The sequence below is a fragment of the Sebastes fasciatus genome, chromosome 6, assembly GCF_043250625.1.
Source record: "Sebastes fasciatus isolate fSebFas1 chromosome 6, fSebFas1.pri, whole genome shotgun sequence".
NCBI classification, from domain to species: domain Eukaryota; kingdom Metazoa; phylum Chordata; class Actinopteri; order Perciformes; family Sebastidae; genus Sebastes; species Sebastes fasciatus.
The window spans coordinates 37227391-37245060 of NC_133800.1; the positions used below are offsets into that span (position 1 = coordinate 37227391).

At 38.3% G+C, this 17670-nt stretch overlaps 1 protein-coding gene across 3 annotated transcripts in view; it reads right to left on the reverse strand.

Moving 5' to 3' along the window:
- LOC141770034 (dematin-like) overlaps positions 1 to 17670 on the reverse strand; it is a 38224-nt gene that overhangs the window by 8612 nt on the left and 11942 nt on the right. For all 3 annotated transcript variants that reach the window (XR_012594375.1, XM_074639634.1, XM_074639632.1), the window contains exons 2-11: positions 16598 to 16651; positions 14214 to 14280; positions 12352 to 12386; positions 11294 to 11374; positions 11048 to 11176; positions 9966 to 10010; positions 3270 to 3462; positions 2704 to 2748; positions 1422 to 1577; positions 11 to 123 (exon numbers count right to left, since the gene is read on the reverse strand). Coding sequence is in view for 2 of the 3 variants with exons in the window: in XM_074639634.1 (XP_074495735.1) it covers positions 11 to 123; positions 1422 to 1577; positions 2704 to 2748; positions 3270 to 3462; positions 9966 to 10010; positions 11048 to 11176; positions 11294 to 11374; positions 12352 to 12363 (774 nt within the window). In the remaining variant the exon portion in view is untranslated. The remainder of the gene's footprint in view (positions 1 to 10; positions 124 to 1421; positions 1578 to 2703; positions 2749 to 3269; positions 3463 to 9965; positions 10011 to 11047; positions 11177 to 11293; positions 11375 to 12351; positions 12387 to 14213; positions 14281 to 16597; positions 16652 to 17670) is intronic.

The following is a 17670-nucleotide window of genomic DNA, read 5'->3' on the forward strand; positions in this document are numbered from 1 at the left end:
TCTGCTTCACCTTGTTGAGTTCTTGTTTCTGAAGCGCTCTGAGTCCCCACAGCTCATCATCCAGCTCTCCATCCTCCTCCTCCTCATCTTCATCCCTCTGATCCTTCTTCCTCCACTCCTTCTCTAGAGGGACGAGAGGAGACAAGGAGAGGAGAGGAGAGGAGAGGAGAGGAGAGGAGAGGAGAGGAGAGGAGAGGAGAGGAGAGGAGACAAGGACAGGGGAGGAGACAAGGAGAAGAGAGGAGAGGAGAGGAGACAAGGACAGGGTAGGAGACAAGGGGAGAAAGAGGAGAGGAGAGGAGACAAGGAGAGGAAACAAGGAGATAGAGGGGAGGAGAAAAGGAGAGAGGAGAGGAGAGGAGACAAAGAGAGAGAGGAGAGGAGACAAGGAGAGAGGAGAGGAGACAAGGGGAGAGGAGACAAGGAGAGGAGAGGAGAGGAGACAAGGAGAGAGAGGAGAAGAGACAAGGAGAGAGGAGAGGAGAGGAGACAAGGAGAGGAAACAAGGAGAGGGGAGGAGAGGAGATGAGACAAGGAGGAGAGGAGAGGAGAGGAGAGGAGAGGAGAGGAGAGGAGAGGAGAGGAAAGGAGAGGAGACAAGGAGAGAGAGGAGATGAGGGGAAACAAGGAGAGGAGAAGATAGGAGACACGGTTAAAGAGGAGAGGAGACAAGGAGAGGGAACAAGGATGGGTGAGAGGAAACAAGGAGAGGAAACAGGCAGAGGATAATAAACAAGGAGAGAGGATAAGAGGAGAGAAAGGAAAGTAAACAAAAATAAAATAAAAAGAGAGGCGAGGAGGTGAGGAAAAGAAAGGAAAGGAAAGGAAAAGTAAATAGGAGAGAGGAAAGAAAGGAAATGAGAGAAAAGGATGGGAAACAAGAGGAGAGGTAAAGGAAACAAGGAGAGGAAATTAAAAGACGGGAGAGGAGATAAAGAAATGAAAAAGGAAAGAAAAGGTGAGGAACCAAGGATAGGAAAGGAAAAGGGAAAGGAAAGGAAAGGAAACAAGAATAGAGGAAAGGAATCAAGAGGAGAGGAAAGGAAACAAGAGGAGAGGAAAGGAATCAAGAGGAGAGGAAAGGAAACAATAGGAGAGGAAAGGAATCAAGAGGAGAGGAAAGGAAACAATAGGAGAGGAAAGGAATCAAGAGGAGAGGAAAGGAATCAAGAGGAGAGGAAAGGAATCAAGAGGAGAGGAAAGGAATCAAGAGGAGAGTAAAAGAAACAAGAGGAGAGGAAAGGAAACGAGGAGAGGAAAGGAATCAAGAGGAGAGGTGAATATTGTGATTAACAGATTAACAGCTGAACAGGATCCTCTGATGAAAATGTGACAATCTCATTTTTGTAATACACCCTGAAGGCAGCACGAAGTGTGTTTCCGTGTGTGTGTGTGTGTGTGTGTGTCGGTCCGGGTCGTACCAATCACAGCCAGGGAGGGGGGGCAGGGCCAGTAGTCCGTCTCGATCTTGGAGGGCAGGTTGGGATCTGGAGGATGAGCGGCTGGAAACTTTGAGGACTCGATGATCAGATCCTCGATGTGTTTCCCCTGAGGCAGCGCAGAGGACACACAACCCTCTGGACACACACACAGGACACACACACACACACAGGACACACACACACACACAGGACACGGACACACGTATAACACACACACACACACACACACACACACGTAAAGCTGATTAAATGCAGTGAATCATGTCTACCTGACCGACATTCATCTATTCTGACTTTATCCTTTTTTACCTCTCCTCTATCCTTGTTTCCTCTCTTTTGTCCTTGCTTCCTATCTTCTGCCCTTGTTCCCTCTCCTCCTCTACCCTTTTTACCTCTCCTCTTTTTCTTGTTTCCTCTCCTTCTCTATCCTTGTTTCCTCTCCTTGTGTCCCATCCTCTCCTTTGTCCTCGTTTCCTCTCCTCTGTCCTTGTTTCCTCTCCTCATCTATCCTTTTTTACCTCTCCTCTGCTCCTTGTTTCCTCTCCTTGTTTCCTTTCCTCCTCTATCCGTATTTCCTCTCCTTGTTTCCTGTAATCCTCTATCCTTGTTTCCTGTCATCTCCTTTGTCCTTGTTTCCAATCCTCTATCCTTGATTCCTCTCCTCGTTTCCTCTCCTCCTCTATACCTGTTTCCTCTACTCCTCTCTCCTTGTTTCCTCTCCTTGTTTCCCCTCCTCCTCTATCCTTGATTCCTCTCCTTTCCTCTCTCCTTATTTCCTCTCCCCTCTTTTCCTTTCCTTTCCTTGTTTCCTTTCCTTGATTGATCTTAGATGATCAGAGGTTTTATTGATATTTAAACTCATCGATCACAGAGGAAGTTTTCTTCTTCACTTTATTGAAACGTAATGGAAGTACATTTACTCAAGTAAAGATCAGAGGTACTGGTACTTCACTGGAGTATTTCCATGTTATTCTACTGTATACTTTATACTCCAGTACATCTCAGAGAGTAATATGTAAAGAATAATGGACTTCCCTGATAATGAACAGCTCAAAGGTCATTATCCTGTTTGAGTCATTTACCAAAATAAAACAAATGAAGACCATTCATTTATATTTCCATGTATTTTGCAGCCAAAATCTAAAGTTTCTTCCAATCCCTTCACTCCGTTTCCATGGTAACCCTGAGGGTTTACTAAAACCTGGACCAATCATAAACATCCCATAATGTTCTCGATGTGTTTAATGTGAGTGGAACACACCTTGTTTATAGATGGGAGGCTTCTTATAGATGTTGGAGCCATTTTCTGACAGAAAGAGAAAAAGAAGAAGAAGGGAAGATGAAGAGGAAATACATCAGTAACAGTACAAGGATAAAGTAGGAGAGGAAACAAGGAGAGGAAACAAGGAGACGAGGTAGAGGAAATACTTCAGTAACAGTACAAGGATAAAGTAGGAGAGGAAACAAGGAGAGGAAACAAGGAGACGAGGTAGAGGAAATACTTCAGTAACAGTACAAGGATAAAGTAGGAGAGGAAACAAGGAGAGGAAACGAGGAGACGAGGAAGAGAAACTACATCAGCCAGTAACATGAACAGACTTGTTTGATAAAGATCCTTTAAATGTGGGTTAATAAAGAAAAGTGACAACGTTTTACAGTGTAAATATGAACCTGTCAGCGCTCTCTGGTGGACTAAATACCAAAATACACACTGATATACTTTTATATCTACAATACGGTGACATAAAATATGATATATATATATATATATATATATGTAATATCATTCTAGTAAATACAGGTATAAAGGACAGACCGGGTCCTCACCGGGCCGGTGGAAGTGCTGCATGGAGTTCTTGTTACCAGAGGAGTGTGTGTGTGGTGTGTGTGGTGTGTGTGGTGTGTGTGGTGTTGGAGGTGTGGGTGGTGTGTGTGTGCTGTGAGTTCTGCTGGTCTGGATGGTGGAACCAGAGGAGGAACCTCCAGGAGAACGGTTCTCCAGCCACTCCCTGGACTCCTTCTGCAGACACACAGGAACATCACAGAAAGGGTTAATCTGAAGGCTGCAATAAAGAGGTCTGATACACAATAAAGTATAAAGTACTATAGTTACCTCTGAGGTGTAGTAGAGTATAAAGTACTATAGATACCTCTGAGATGTAGTAGAGTATAAAGTACTATAGTTACCTCTGAGATGTAGTAGAGTATAAAGTACTATAGATACCTCTGAGATGTAGTAGAGTATAAAGTACTATAGATACCTCTGAGGTGTAGTAGAGTATAAAGTACTATAGTTACCTCTGAGATGTAGTAGAGTATAAAGTACTATAGTAACCTCTGAGATGTAGTAGAGTATAAAGTACTATAGTTACCTCTGAGATGTAGTAGAGTATAAAGTACTATAGTTACCTCTGAGATGTAGTAGAGTATAAAGTACTATAGTAACCTCTGAGATGTAGTAGAGTATAAAGTACTATAGATACCTCTGAGATGTAGTAGAGTATAAAGTACTATAGATACCTCTGAGGTGTAGTAGAGTATAAAGTACTATAGATACCTCTGAGGTGTAGTAGAGTATAAAGTACTATAGATACCTCTGAGATGTAGTAGAGTATAAAGTACTATAGATACCTCTGAGATGTAGTAGAGTATAAAGTACTATAGTAACCTCTGAGGTGTAGTAGAGTATAAAGTACTATAGATACCTCTGAGGTGTAGTAGAGTATAAAGTACTATAGTTACCTCTGAGATGTAGTAGAGTATAAAGTACTATAGATACCTCTGAGATGTAGTAGAGTATAAAGTACTATAGATACCTCTGAGGTGTAGTAGAGTATAAAGTACTATAGTTACCTCTGAGATGTAGTAGAGTATAAAGTACTATAGATACCTCTGAGGTGTAGTAGAGTATAAAGTACTATAGATACCTCTGAGGTGTAGTAGAGTATAAAGTACTATAGATACCTCTGAGATGTAGTAGAGTATAAAGTACTATAGATACCTCTGAGATGTAGTAGAGTATAAAGTACTATAGTAACCTCTGAGATGTAGTGGAGTATAAAGTACTATAGTAACCTCTGAGATGTAGTAGAGTATAAAGTACTATAGTTACCTCTGAGATGTAGTAGAGTATAAAGTACTATAGATACCTCTGAGATGTAGTAGAGTATAAAGTACTATAGTAACCTCTGAGATGTAGTAGAGTATAAAGTACTATAGTTACCTCTGAGATGTAGTAGAGTATAAAGTACTATAGTAACCTCTGAGATGTAGTGGAGTATAAAGTACTATAGTAACCTCTGAGATGTAGTAGAGTATAAAGTACTATAGTTACCTCTGAGATGTAGTAGAGTATAAAGTACTATAGTTACCTCTGAGATGTAGTAGAGTATAAAGTACTATAGTAACCTCTGAGATGTAGTAGAGTATAAAGTACTATAGATACCTCTGAGATGTAGTAGAGTATAAAGTACTATAGTAACCTCTGAGATGTAGTAGAGTATAAAGTACTATAGTAACCTCTGAGATGTAGTGGAGTATAAAGTACTATAGTTACCTCTGAGATGTAGTAGAGTATAAAGTACTATAGTAACCTCTGAGATGTAGTGGAGTATAAAGTACTATAGATACCTCTGAGATGTAGTAGAGTATAAAGTACTATAGTAACCTCTGAGATGTAGTAGAGTATAAAGTACTATAGTAACCTCTGAGATGTAGTGGAGTATAAAGTACTATAGTAACCTCTGAGATGTAGTAGAGTATAAAGTACTATAGTTACCTCTGAGATGTAGTAGAGTATAAAGTACTATAGTTACCTCTGAGATGTAGTAGAGTATAAAGTACTATAGTAACCTCTGAGATGTAGTAGAGTATAAAGTACTATAGTAACCTCTGAGATGTAGTAGAGTATAAAGTACTATAGTTACCTCTGAGATGTAGTAGAGTATAAAGTACTATAGTAACCTCTGAGATGTAGTGGAGTATAAAGTACTATAGATACCTCTGAGATGTAGTAGAGTATAAAGTACTATAGATACCTCTGAGATGTAGTAGAGTATAAAGTACTATAGTAACCTCTGAGATGTAGTGGAGTATAAAGTACTATAGTAACCTCTGAGATGTAGTAGAGTATAAAGTACTATAGTTACCTCTGAGATGTAGTAGAGTATAAAGTACTATAGTAACCTCTGAGATGTAGTGGAGTATAAAGTACTATAGTAACCTCTGAGATGTAGTAGAGTATAAAGTACTATAGTTACCTCTGAGATGTAGTAGAGTATAAAGTACTATAGTTACCTCTGAGATGTAGTAGAGTATAAAGTACTATAGTAACCTCTGAGATGTAGTGGAGTATAAAGTACTATAGATACCTCTGAGATGTAGTAGAGTATAAAGTACTATAGTTACCTCTGAGATGTAGTAGAGTATAAAGTACTATAGTAACCTCTGAGATGTAGTGGAGTATAAAGTACTATAGATACCTCTGAGGTGTAGTAGAGTATAAAGTACTATAGTAACCTCTGAGATGTAGTAGAGTATAAAGTACTATAGTAACCTCTGAGATGTAGTAGAGTATAAAGTACTATAGTAACCTCTGAGATGTAGTAGAGTATAAAGTACTATAGTTACCTCTGAGATGTAGTAGAGTATAAAGTACTATAGTAACCTCTGAGATGTAGTGGAGTATAAAGTACTATAGATACCTCTGAGATGTAGTAGAGTATAAAGTACTATAGTAACCTCTGAGATGTAGTAGAGTATAAAGTACTATAGTTACCTCTGAGATGTAGTAGAGTATAAAGTACTATAGTAACCTCTGAGATGTAGTGGAGTATAAAGTACTATAGATACCTCTGAGATGTAGTAGAGTATAAAGTACTATAGTAACCTCTGAGATGTAGTGGAGTATAAAGTACTATAGATACCTCTGAGATGTACTGGAGTATAAAGTACTATAGTTACCTTTGAGATGTAGTAGAGTATAAAGTACTATAGATACCTCTGAGATGTAGTAGAGTATAAAGTACTATAGTAACCTCTGAGATGTAGTGGAGTATAAAGTACTATAGTAACCTCTGAGATGTAGTAGAGTATAAAGTACTATAGTTACCTCTGAGATGTAGTAGAGTATAAAGTACTATAGTAACCTCTGAGATGTAGTGGAGTATAAAGTACTATAGATACCTCTGAGATGTACTGGAGTATAAAGTACTATAGTTACCTTTGAGATGTAGTAGAGTATAAAGTACTATAGATACCTCTGAGATGTAGTAGAGTATAAAGTACTATAGATACCTCTGAGATGTAGTAGAGTATAAAGTACTATAGATACCTCTGAGGTGTAGTAGAGTATAAAGTACTATAGTTACCTCTGAGATGTAGTAGAGTATAAAGTACTATAGTTACCTCTGAGATGTAGTAGAGTATAAAGTACTATAGATACCTCTGAGATGTAGTAGAGTATAAAGTACTATAGTTACCTTTGAGATGTAGTAGAGTATAAAGTACTATAGATACCTCTGAGATGTAGTAGAGTATAAAGTACTATAGTAACCTCTGAGATGTAGTGGAGTATAAAGTACTATAGTAACCTCTGAGATGTAGTAGAGTATAAAGTACTATAGTTACCTCTGAGATGTAGTAGAGTATAAAGTACTATAGTAACCTCTGAGATGTAGTGGAGTATAAAGTACTATAGATACCTCTGAGATGTACTGGAGTATAAAGTACTATAGTTACCTTTGAGATGTAGTAGAGTATAAAGTACTATAGATACCTCTGAGATGTAGTAGAGTATAAAGTACTATAGATACCTCTGAGATGTAGTAGAGTATAAAGTACTATAGATACCTCTGAGGTGTAGTAGAGTATAAAGTACTATAGTTACCTCTGAGATGTAGTAGAGTATAAAGTACTATAGTTACCTCTGAGATGTAGTAGAGTATAAAGTACTATAGATACCTCTGAGATGTAGTAGAGTATAAAGTACTATAGTTACCTCTGAGATGTAGTGGAGTATAAAGTACTATAGTAACCTCTGAGATGTAGTAGAGTATAAAGTACTATAGATACCTCTGAGATGTAGTAGAGTATAAAGTACTATAGTAACCTCTGAGATGTAGTAGAGTATAAAGTACTATAGTAACCTCTGAGATGTAGTAGAGTATAAAGTACTATAGATACCTCTGAGATGTAGTAGAGTATAAAGTACTATAGTTACCTCTGAGATGTAGTAGAGTATAAAGTACTATAGATACCTCTGAGATGTAGTAGAGTATAAAGTACTATAGTAACCTCTGAGATGTAGTAGAGTATAAAGTACTATAGTAACCTCTGAGATGTAGTAGAGTATAAAGTACTATAGTTACCTCTGAGATGTAGTAGAGTATAAAGTACTATAGTTACCTCTGAGATGTAGTAGAGTATAAAGTACTATAGTTACCTCTGAGATGTAGTAGAGTATAAAGTACTATAGTAACCTCTGAGATGTACTGGAGTATAAAGTACTATAGTTACCTCTGAGGTGTAGTAGAGTATAAAGTACTATAGTAACCTCTGAGATGTAGTAGAGTATAAAGTACTATAGTAACCTCTGAGGTGTAGTAGAGTATAAAGTACTATAGTAACCTCTGAGATGTAGTAGAGTATAAAGTACTATAGTTACCTCTGAGATGTAGTGGAGTATAAAGTACTATAGTTACCTCTGAGATGTAGTAGAGTATAAAGTACTATAGTTACCTCTGAGATGTAGTAGAGTATAAAGTACTATAGTTACCTCTGAGATGTAGTAGAGTATAAAGTACTATAGATACCTCTGAGATGTAGTAGAGTATAAAGTACTATAGATACCTCTGAGATGTAGTAGAGTATAAAGTACTATAGTAACCTCTGAGATGTAGTGGAGTATAAAGTACTATAGTTACCTCTGAGATGTAGTAGAGTATAAAGTACTATAGTAACCTCTGAGATGTAGTGGAGTATAAAGTACTATAGTAACCTCTGAGATGTAGTAGAGTATAAAGTACTATAGTAACCTCTGAGATGTAGTAGAGTATAAAGTACTATAGTTACCTCTGAGATGTAGTAGAGTATAAAGTACTATAGATACCTCTGAGATGTAGTAGAGTATAAAGTACTATAGTAACCTCTGAGATGTAGTAGAGTATAAAGTACTATAGTTACCTCTGAGATGTAGTAGAGTATAAAGTACTATAGTTACCTCTGAGATGTAGTAGAGTATAAAGTACTATAGTTACCTCTGAGATGTAGTAGAGTATAAAGTACTATAGATACCTCTGAGGTGTAGTAGAGTATAAAGTACTATAGTTACCTCTGAGATGTAGTAGAGTATAAAGTACTATAGTAACCTCTGAGGTGTAGTAGAGTATAAAGTACTATAGTTACCTCTGAGATGTAGTAGAGTATAAAGTACTATAGTAACCTCTGAGGTGTAGTAGAGTATAAAGTACTATAGTTACCTCTGAGATGTAGTGGAGTATAAAGTACTATAGTAACCTCTGAGATGTAGTGGAGTATAAAGTACTATAGTTACCTCTGAGATGTAGTAGAGTATAAAGTACTATAGTAACCTCTGAGATGTAGTAGAGTATAAAGTACTATAGTAACCTCTGAGATGTAGTAGAGTATAAAGTACTATAGTAACCTCTGAGATGTAGTAGAGTATAAAGTACTATAGTAACCTCTGAGATGTACTGGAGTATAAAGTATACAGTAGAATAACATGGAAATACTCCAGTGAAGTACCAGTACCTCTAGTTGGTACTTGAGTAAATGTACTTCCATTACGTTTCAGTAAAGTGAAGAAGAAAACTTCCTCTGTGATCGATGAGTTTAAATATCAATAAAACCTCTGATCAACTAGGAGTCAAGGAAAGGAAATAAGGAAAGGAAAGGAAAAGAGGGGAGAGGAAACAAGGACAGAAGAAAGGAGAGGAAAAAAGGATGGAGGATGAGAGGAATCAAGGATAAAGTAGGAGAGGAAATGAGGAGAGGAAACAAGGACAGAGGATGAGAGGAAAAAGGGATAGAGGAGGAGAGGAAACAAGGATAGAGGAGGAGAGGAAACAAGGAGAGGAAACGAGGATAGAGGAGGAGAGGAAACAAGGAGAGAAGAAAGGATGGAAGAAAAAAGGATGGAGGATGAGAGGAAACAAGGAGAGGAAACGAGGATAGAAGAGGAGAGGAAACAAGGAGAGGAAACGAAGATAGAGGAGGAGAGGAAACAAGGCGAGTAAACAAGGAGATGGAGGAGAGGAAACAACAAGAAGGTGAGAGGTAAAAAAGGATAGAGGAGGAGAAGAAACAAGGACAGAGGATAGGATACAAGGACAAAGGAGAAGAAACAAGGATAGAGGAAAAGAAACAAGGGAACAAGTATCGTTCCCTTGACCTCTGACCTTTGACCTTTGACCTGCTCATTATAATGTCTCTCTGAACATGAACATCAGGATGTCAAGAGTGAAGATGAACTATATGATGCTTTATAGAGGGGGGGAGTCTTACCTCGGGGGAGGGAGGAGGAGACAAGGAGCGAGGAGACAAGGACCTCTGAGGAGGAAAGGACACAAACAGATTAAAAACACTCAGAATGAGCTCAACAACTACAGCAGTATCATCATCATCATCATCATCATCATCATCCTCATCATCATCATCATCCTCATCATCATCCTCATCTTCATCCTCACCATCACCATCATCCTCATCATCATCATCATCATCCTCATCATCATCATCCTCATCATCATCATCCTCATCATCATCATCATCATCATCATCCTCATCATCATCATCATCATCATCATCCTCATCATCATCCTCATCTTCATCCTCATCATCACCATCACCATCATCCTCATCATCATCCTCATCTTCATCCTCATCATCACCATCATCACCATCATCATCATCATCACCATCCTCATCATCGTCATCATCACCATCATCATCATCATCATCATCCTCATCATCACCATCATCCTCATCATCATCATCATCATCATCATCCTCATCCTCATCATCCTCATCATCATCATCCTCATCCTCATCATCCTCATCATCATCATCATCATCATCATCATCATCATCATCCTCATCATCATCCTCATCCTCATCCTCATCATCACCATCACCATCATCCTCATCATCCTCATCTTCATCCTCATCATCACCATCATCACCATCATCATCATCATCACCATCCTCATCATCATCATCATCACCATCATCATCATCATCATCATCCTCATCCTCATCCTCATCATCACCATCATCCTCATCATCATCCTCATCTTCATCCTCATCATCACCATCACCATCATCCTCATCCTCATCTTCATCCTCATCATCACCATCATCACCATCATCATCATCACCACCACCATCCTCATCTTCATCCTCATCATCACCATCACCATCATCCTCATCATCATCCTCATCTTCATCCTCATCATCACCATCACCATCATCACCATCATCATCATCACCACCATCATCATCACCATCCTCATCATCATCATCATCATCATCACCATCATCATCATCATCCTCATCATCATCCTCATCCTCATCATCCTCATCATCACCTCCAGAGGACTGTAGCTGTAGTGCTGCTGGTAGATCATCAGATCTGGTCTCTCGATGTCCAGGATGGCTTTGTCTCTCGGTAACGCTGCCAGGTCCTTATAGCCGATAATGCCGTCCTCCACCCTGGCCTGGTCGAGAGGGGGGTTGGGAGGGGGGGAAGATTACAGATTACAGATTACTGCCTCAAGATTAATCTGAAGGATAATACTGTATGACTTGATCTGATCTGAGAGTGTGAGTCTCACCACGATGGCAGCAGCAGGGGATCCTGGGACGCTGGAGCCTCTCAGAGACAACACGCTGCCTGGAGACGTCTGAGCCAGCTGCTGCTCACACACAGAGACACACACACACACACACACACACACACACACACACACACACAGGGATCAGAGGTCAACCACAAACTGGTATCAAGACAAATGGACGAGCTAATGAAGGAATGGATGATGATCATTCTCTGTTTTATTTGAAGCTAAAGCTCGGAGCGTTATTTAGCCTCCTTCATGACAAGCTAGTCTGACCTGGTCCGAAAGTCACGCATTCTTAAATATTTTAAATATAACGTACACTCAAACTAGGGATGCACCGATACCACTTTTTTTCAGACAGAGTACAAGTACAAGTACTTACATTTGGGTACTCTCCGATACCGAGTACCGATACGAGTACTTCTCTGAGCCTAAAGAGCCTCGTTAACAGCCAGCTGGAGGGAGTGAGCGACACACGGCAGGCTCACCACCGGCCCGTCTTGCCCGCACCGTCGGGGAGGTGGCGCGTGAGCATGTGCGATAGTACCCGCAAGATGGTGACGAGAGGTTAACGTCACGCTGCCGTAAAGTGGTATCGGAGCCGTTTTGAGAGTATGAGTACATGAGCACAGTATCGGACCCGATACCTGATACTGGTATCGGTATCGGTGCATCCCTAACTTAAACGGATATTGATTTTTGTTAGTTGAGGCTTTCTTTTAGGCGGCTAAAATACGTTTTTCTGTCGTCCCTGTACTCAGCATCGTATTGCTTTGCTCTGGTGTCGGTGCTCCTGTCTGTTTCCCGATGCTGGTCGCACGCCCACCGTCATCTACTGTAATAATACATCTACTATGGAGAAGTACCTCATACAACCCAGCTGAGAAACACCTGAACTATCCCTTTAAGGTGTTCTCAGAAGGAATGATGCATCAGTATTAATATCTGACTCTGTGAGGAGCTAACAATAGAAGAAGACTCCACCGTCACAACATGACGACACTTTAACCAGATTCCTGTGAACATCGCAGGGAGGTGAAGACGGTGTTTACCTTGGGCATCATCCTGACTGCTGATTGGTCAGTTCCTGAGAGAGACACAGACATAACAAGGTGTTATATTACAGATTTAAATAGATTTATTATATTACTGCAGGTAAATGACAAACTGGTAACAGGAGAAGGTGTGTGTGTGTGTGTGTGTGTGTGTGTGTGTGTGTGTGTGTGTGTGTGTGTGTGTGTGTGTGTGTGCGCGTGTGTGTGTGTGTGGTTCGTGAGTCAGCTGGAAAACAGAAATCTGCTGCCGAGGCTCTCTGTGGTCGGACAGGACCAGAGCTTTACATACTGTACACCAGAGTTCAGCCAGTGTTACATCCACAGAAGATGACTCTCTGTTCGTAACAGTCTGAATAAAGTTATTTAATTAAGTGTAAGAAGAGTCGTCTAATTTAAGATTTAGTCTGGATATGTCAGTGCAGTGATTCTCTGCCAGGGGTCCGTGAAAGGTTTTCAGATTCATTAAAGGTGCTGTTGATAACATCGATAACATTCAGCCACTAGATGTCTGATTCTCGCTCCTCCATTTCACTGCATTCACTTCACAACAAGTCGTTGACAGACGCTTTCCGTCAATCAGACATTTATCTGTTTTTTCTACACTACCTGTCGACCCAGAGAAACCTCGTGACATCGTTTCACTATTAGCTCACAAACCTCGTTAGAAGAGGGAACCAAACGTCAGATATCTTCAACAGAGATAAAATAAACATTCATTTTGGACCGGCCAACATTTTAAAATGATTAATTTACAATCATAATAATTTTTTCAGGAAAAGCCATAATTTTATTTGGCTCCTTTTTAAAAGCTCTGTGGAGGTATTATTTTTTTTAATATATTCGTCTACATAAAAATGTCATCAATGAGACCTTTAAATAAAATTCACAATATATATATATGTATATATATATACATATATATATATATGTATATATATATACAGTATATTTTTTAATTATTTTTTTCATAGTTAATAATATTTAAATCTTTAAATCTGCAGTATAATAGTTCATAGATTACATTGTAATCTAACAAATCTATAACTCTTAAAATCTGCAAATATGTTTAATACATGTCTGATATCTTTACTTATTTTTGCATCTATTTTTAATTTGATTTATTTTTGCATTTATTTTTTATTTTTTGCATTCATTTTTAATTTATTGATTGTTTTTGAATTTTTTTTTTGTATTTATTTGTTATGTATTGATTTCATTTTGTATTTATTTTTTACATATTTAGCATTTATTTCTTATTTATGATATATTTATTTTGAATATATGTATTTACTTATGTATTCATTCAGTCAACAAACTGTAAAATGTCCAAATGATTTGGAGTTGTTAGAAGGTGGAGGAGCTAGGCTAGCAGTTTGCCTCTGCTTCCAGTGTTTGTGCTAAGCTAGGCTAAACCCGTATCTCTGTACTGGACACACACACACAGAGAGATGAAACTGATCTGAAACATCTGGAACATCTGGAGAGGACAGAGAACCAGAGTGTTTGTTAACAGTTAACATCTCTCTCAGTGTGCACGCTCTGCTGCAGCTGCTGGGTTGCCAGTTCTGTATTGTCTGATGTGACCGACGGACACAAAGAGATTATTCCAGAGTCCACAGCTTTGTCCAACACACACACACACACACACACACACACACACACACACACACACACACACACACACACACACACACACACACACACGTGGACGTCTGGGTAACATGCGGTCAGTGACGGGAAACACACTGAAACACACACTGAAACACACACACTGAAACACACACACTGACACACACACACACTGACACACACACTGAAACACACACACTGAAACACACACACTGACACACACACTGTACCTCAGGGAGAAAAAGGGATCATGTCTGTATCTGTTGGTCTTCAGGGCTCTGCAGCGGCGATCAACACCTGAAACACACACATTATTATTATTATCATCATTATTATACAGTAATACTGGTATTTAAATATAATTACAGGATAAACCCGTTCAGATGCATCATCTTATTTTTAAGAGGCACAAAAAACATGGAGATTAACGGACATTTATATAAAAATAAACATATAAATAACAGTAATGATAATATATTTAAAATGAATCTGGACAAATTAAAGGAAAAATAATCTAAATTAACAACTTCCAGACAGAATTACATTATGGCAAAGTATTGAGTCGACACATAAACTAAAACATAAACACAATCAACATATAACAATATGGTTGGAAACAGTCAGAAAGCTGCAGATAATAAGAACAAACATAAACCAGAAATTACAGAACATGCAGAATAGTTTACAACAGTATACCTAAGGCTCTCTTTTTAACCAGCTACTGACCAAAAATAACCTAAATAATAAATAAAAATAATAATAATATGTGGTTAAACTACAGGGTTCCTGCTATGAATAATATTTAATACTGTAGTATTTAAATTATATTAAATTAAAAGTATTTTAAATCTGATTTTTAACCTAGATTTTGTGTTTTGGATTTTTTTCTTTAATTTCTTAAATATTTACAAATTTATATTTATATTAACATTAACACAGATAGAATTTACTGATTATTTAAAATAAAATAACAAAAAAAATAATACATTCTTTCTGTTTACTGCAACATCCAACGTTTTAAATGTTTAAAAGTAGATTTCCACATCATTTCAGAGGAAGTTTCATGGAAAGAACTATGTTTTTATATTCTTTTTATTTATTTATTTAATGTAATAATTTATTATTATTTTTTATTTTATTGTTGAATTGTTTGTAGACGGTTCAGCTCTGATTAAAACACTCTCCAGGTTACACTGCAATTAACTGGTATTCATTAATTGGAAGTGTACTAATCAAACACTTAATATTAATATGTAATTACCAGAGGTGGAAGAAGTATTCTGCTAATTACAGAGTTCTTTCTAGACCTGTAAAATAAAGAATGAATGTATTTATGTCGTAATCTTTTTATATTTCTGTCGACAGAGTTTCAGATTTTCTGCAGGTTTGGTCAGATTTGGGGTCAGACTGTGTTTAACTCTCCTGTATTGATCTCTGCTGGTGTCTGATGTCACTGAATAATTAATCTATGATGAGATGTGTTTGACTGGTTCAGTCTGACTGGGAGCTCTGGTCACGAGGAGAAGAAGGACGCCTCCAGCCTTCATACTAAGTCTTCTTCATGGGTAGCAGTAGTGGAAGAAGTATTCAGATACCTTAATGTATATAACAGTGTAAAAGTACTCCAATCACTGTAAATCTCTGTGTTTCTTCTTCTCTGTGTGTGTGATTGGTGGAAGTTATTTTTAAAATGTTGGCCGTAGTAAAAGCCCTCGCTGAGAGACACCAAAGTCTTCTTGTGTCCTAAACCCAAACAGCTCAGCCTCCCTTCATCATGTGATGAAACTGATCTCAGTCCGTCTCTGGAGACAGATCAATTACAATCTAATGGCTCCTGGTGATCAATAGTCTGATCGATAACCTGGAGGAATCAGGTATCAGTTCCTCGGTCAGAGGACGCGACTGCTGAAGCAGGTCAGAGACACATTTCATCTCATTAAAGGGACAAAAATGTGTTTTCTCACGTTTTGTTTTGAGCCTATTTTTGTTATTTATTGATTATCACCGGGTTTATCTGATCTATATATCTGTATTTTGTAACAGAAAATGACTCATGAATCTGGAATATAGTTATTCACATCGATTGTCTCAAACAGGCCTGGTTATCCTCACAAAACAAGCGTAATTCGTCCATGTTTGAATCTAATTACAACATTAAGAGGCAGTAAAAACATTTAAAGGGTTGTTAATTGGGTTAGGTTAAAGAGCCAGTATCATAAACTTAGTTTTAGATTAGTCTTGGCCTTAGACAGGTCTTAGACTATCAGGTTAGATTAGTCTAACGTCAACTATTTCAACTGTTTATCCATTACTTTCTTTATCCCTTTACCATATTCTTGAATTCTTTGTGAACATCTGTAATGGTTCTCATGACTATTTACCTGTTCTGTTATGTTCTCCTATATTTGTTGCTGACTCATTTACTACATTTTGCTTCAACAGATTGTCTGAAACTATCTGATTCAAACTATAAATAAACACAAAACTGAACTGAAGCTCTCTTAAAACAATGTTTTCTGTTTGTGTGAAGAAAATAATCTAAAAATTGGCGGATGATTTTTTCGGCAGGACAAAATACAAATTAACGCTTTAAATGAGAAAAAGGTCGACTTACATCTTCACAGTTGGTTTTGTCTCTACAGCTCAGCTTCTTCTTCAGGTCACCAGTCTGCAGACAGGAAACAGAGCATGTAAACCATGGTGTCAACATGAAGAGGACAGGAAACAGCCTCATCCTTCAGAATAAAAGCTCTCCAGCAGCAGACAGGTGAAGCTGCTGCTCAGAGTGACTCCTATTAGAATCAGCAGATATCTGAATGGACTTCTGAACGGAGGCCGAGGCGTTCTCCTCTTGTTTGCTCTGCATCTATTTTCAGATTCACGTTTTTTTTATTTCCAGGAAGTCGACTCTGTTGCTAAGCGACAACGCTGCCTGGAGTTTGATCTGAAAATGAAATCTGACAAAATGACTGAAAACACAACATGAGACTGAGAGACGTTCATGTTGGACTGAATGCTGCTGTCAGATCATTCTGTTAACTTTAAACAACAAACACATGTTTCCATCAGCTAAACGATGATGTTCATCAGCTGCAGAACTCCTTTCACATTAACAGGAAGTGATGTCAGAGGTTGAGCCTGAGAGGAGGTCTAATGAGGTAGTTCTTTTCTACAGGTCAATAAACTGAGGTATTTTATATTAAACATATTTGTTCTGATTACTCTGAACAAAAGGAAAGGACAATCATATGGATCAAAAATAGGGTGATAAAGACCACGCATTGTTTAACTGCCACTGATAAATATTATCATCCGTACTAAGATTTTGGAAACGTACAACTGAGCAACATATCCTCAGACAACGGTTCATAGGATTTTTTACAAAACGTTATTTCTCATTTTCCGTGCGTTTTCCTACAGTACAAGTACCTACTGTACCTTCGCTCCGGTCTTTTCAACATAAAACTATTTAGTTAGGTTTAGGAAAAGATGGAGGTTTGGAAGTGACGTAACTTAAGTACGGAAGTTACGTGACAAATAAATCCACGTTGACTTCTGGTTTCACACGGGATTTGAACATTGGTCTCCTGGGAGATCCCGTTAGAGTCCGGTGTTTTTTGACCAACCCATACATCCCGACCTCGACCTCCCCCTGCACAGCGGTGATTTTGTGAGATATATTTATGA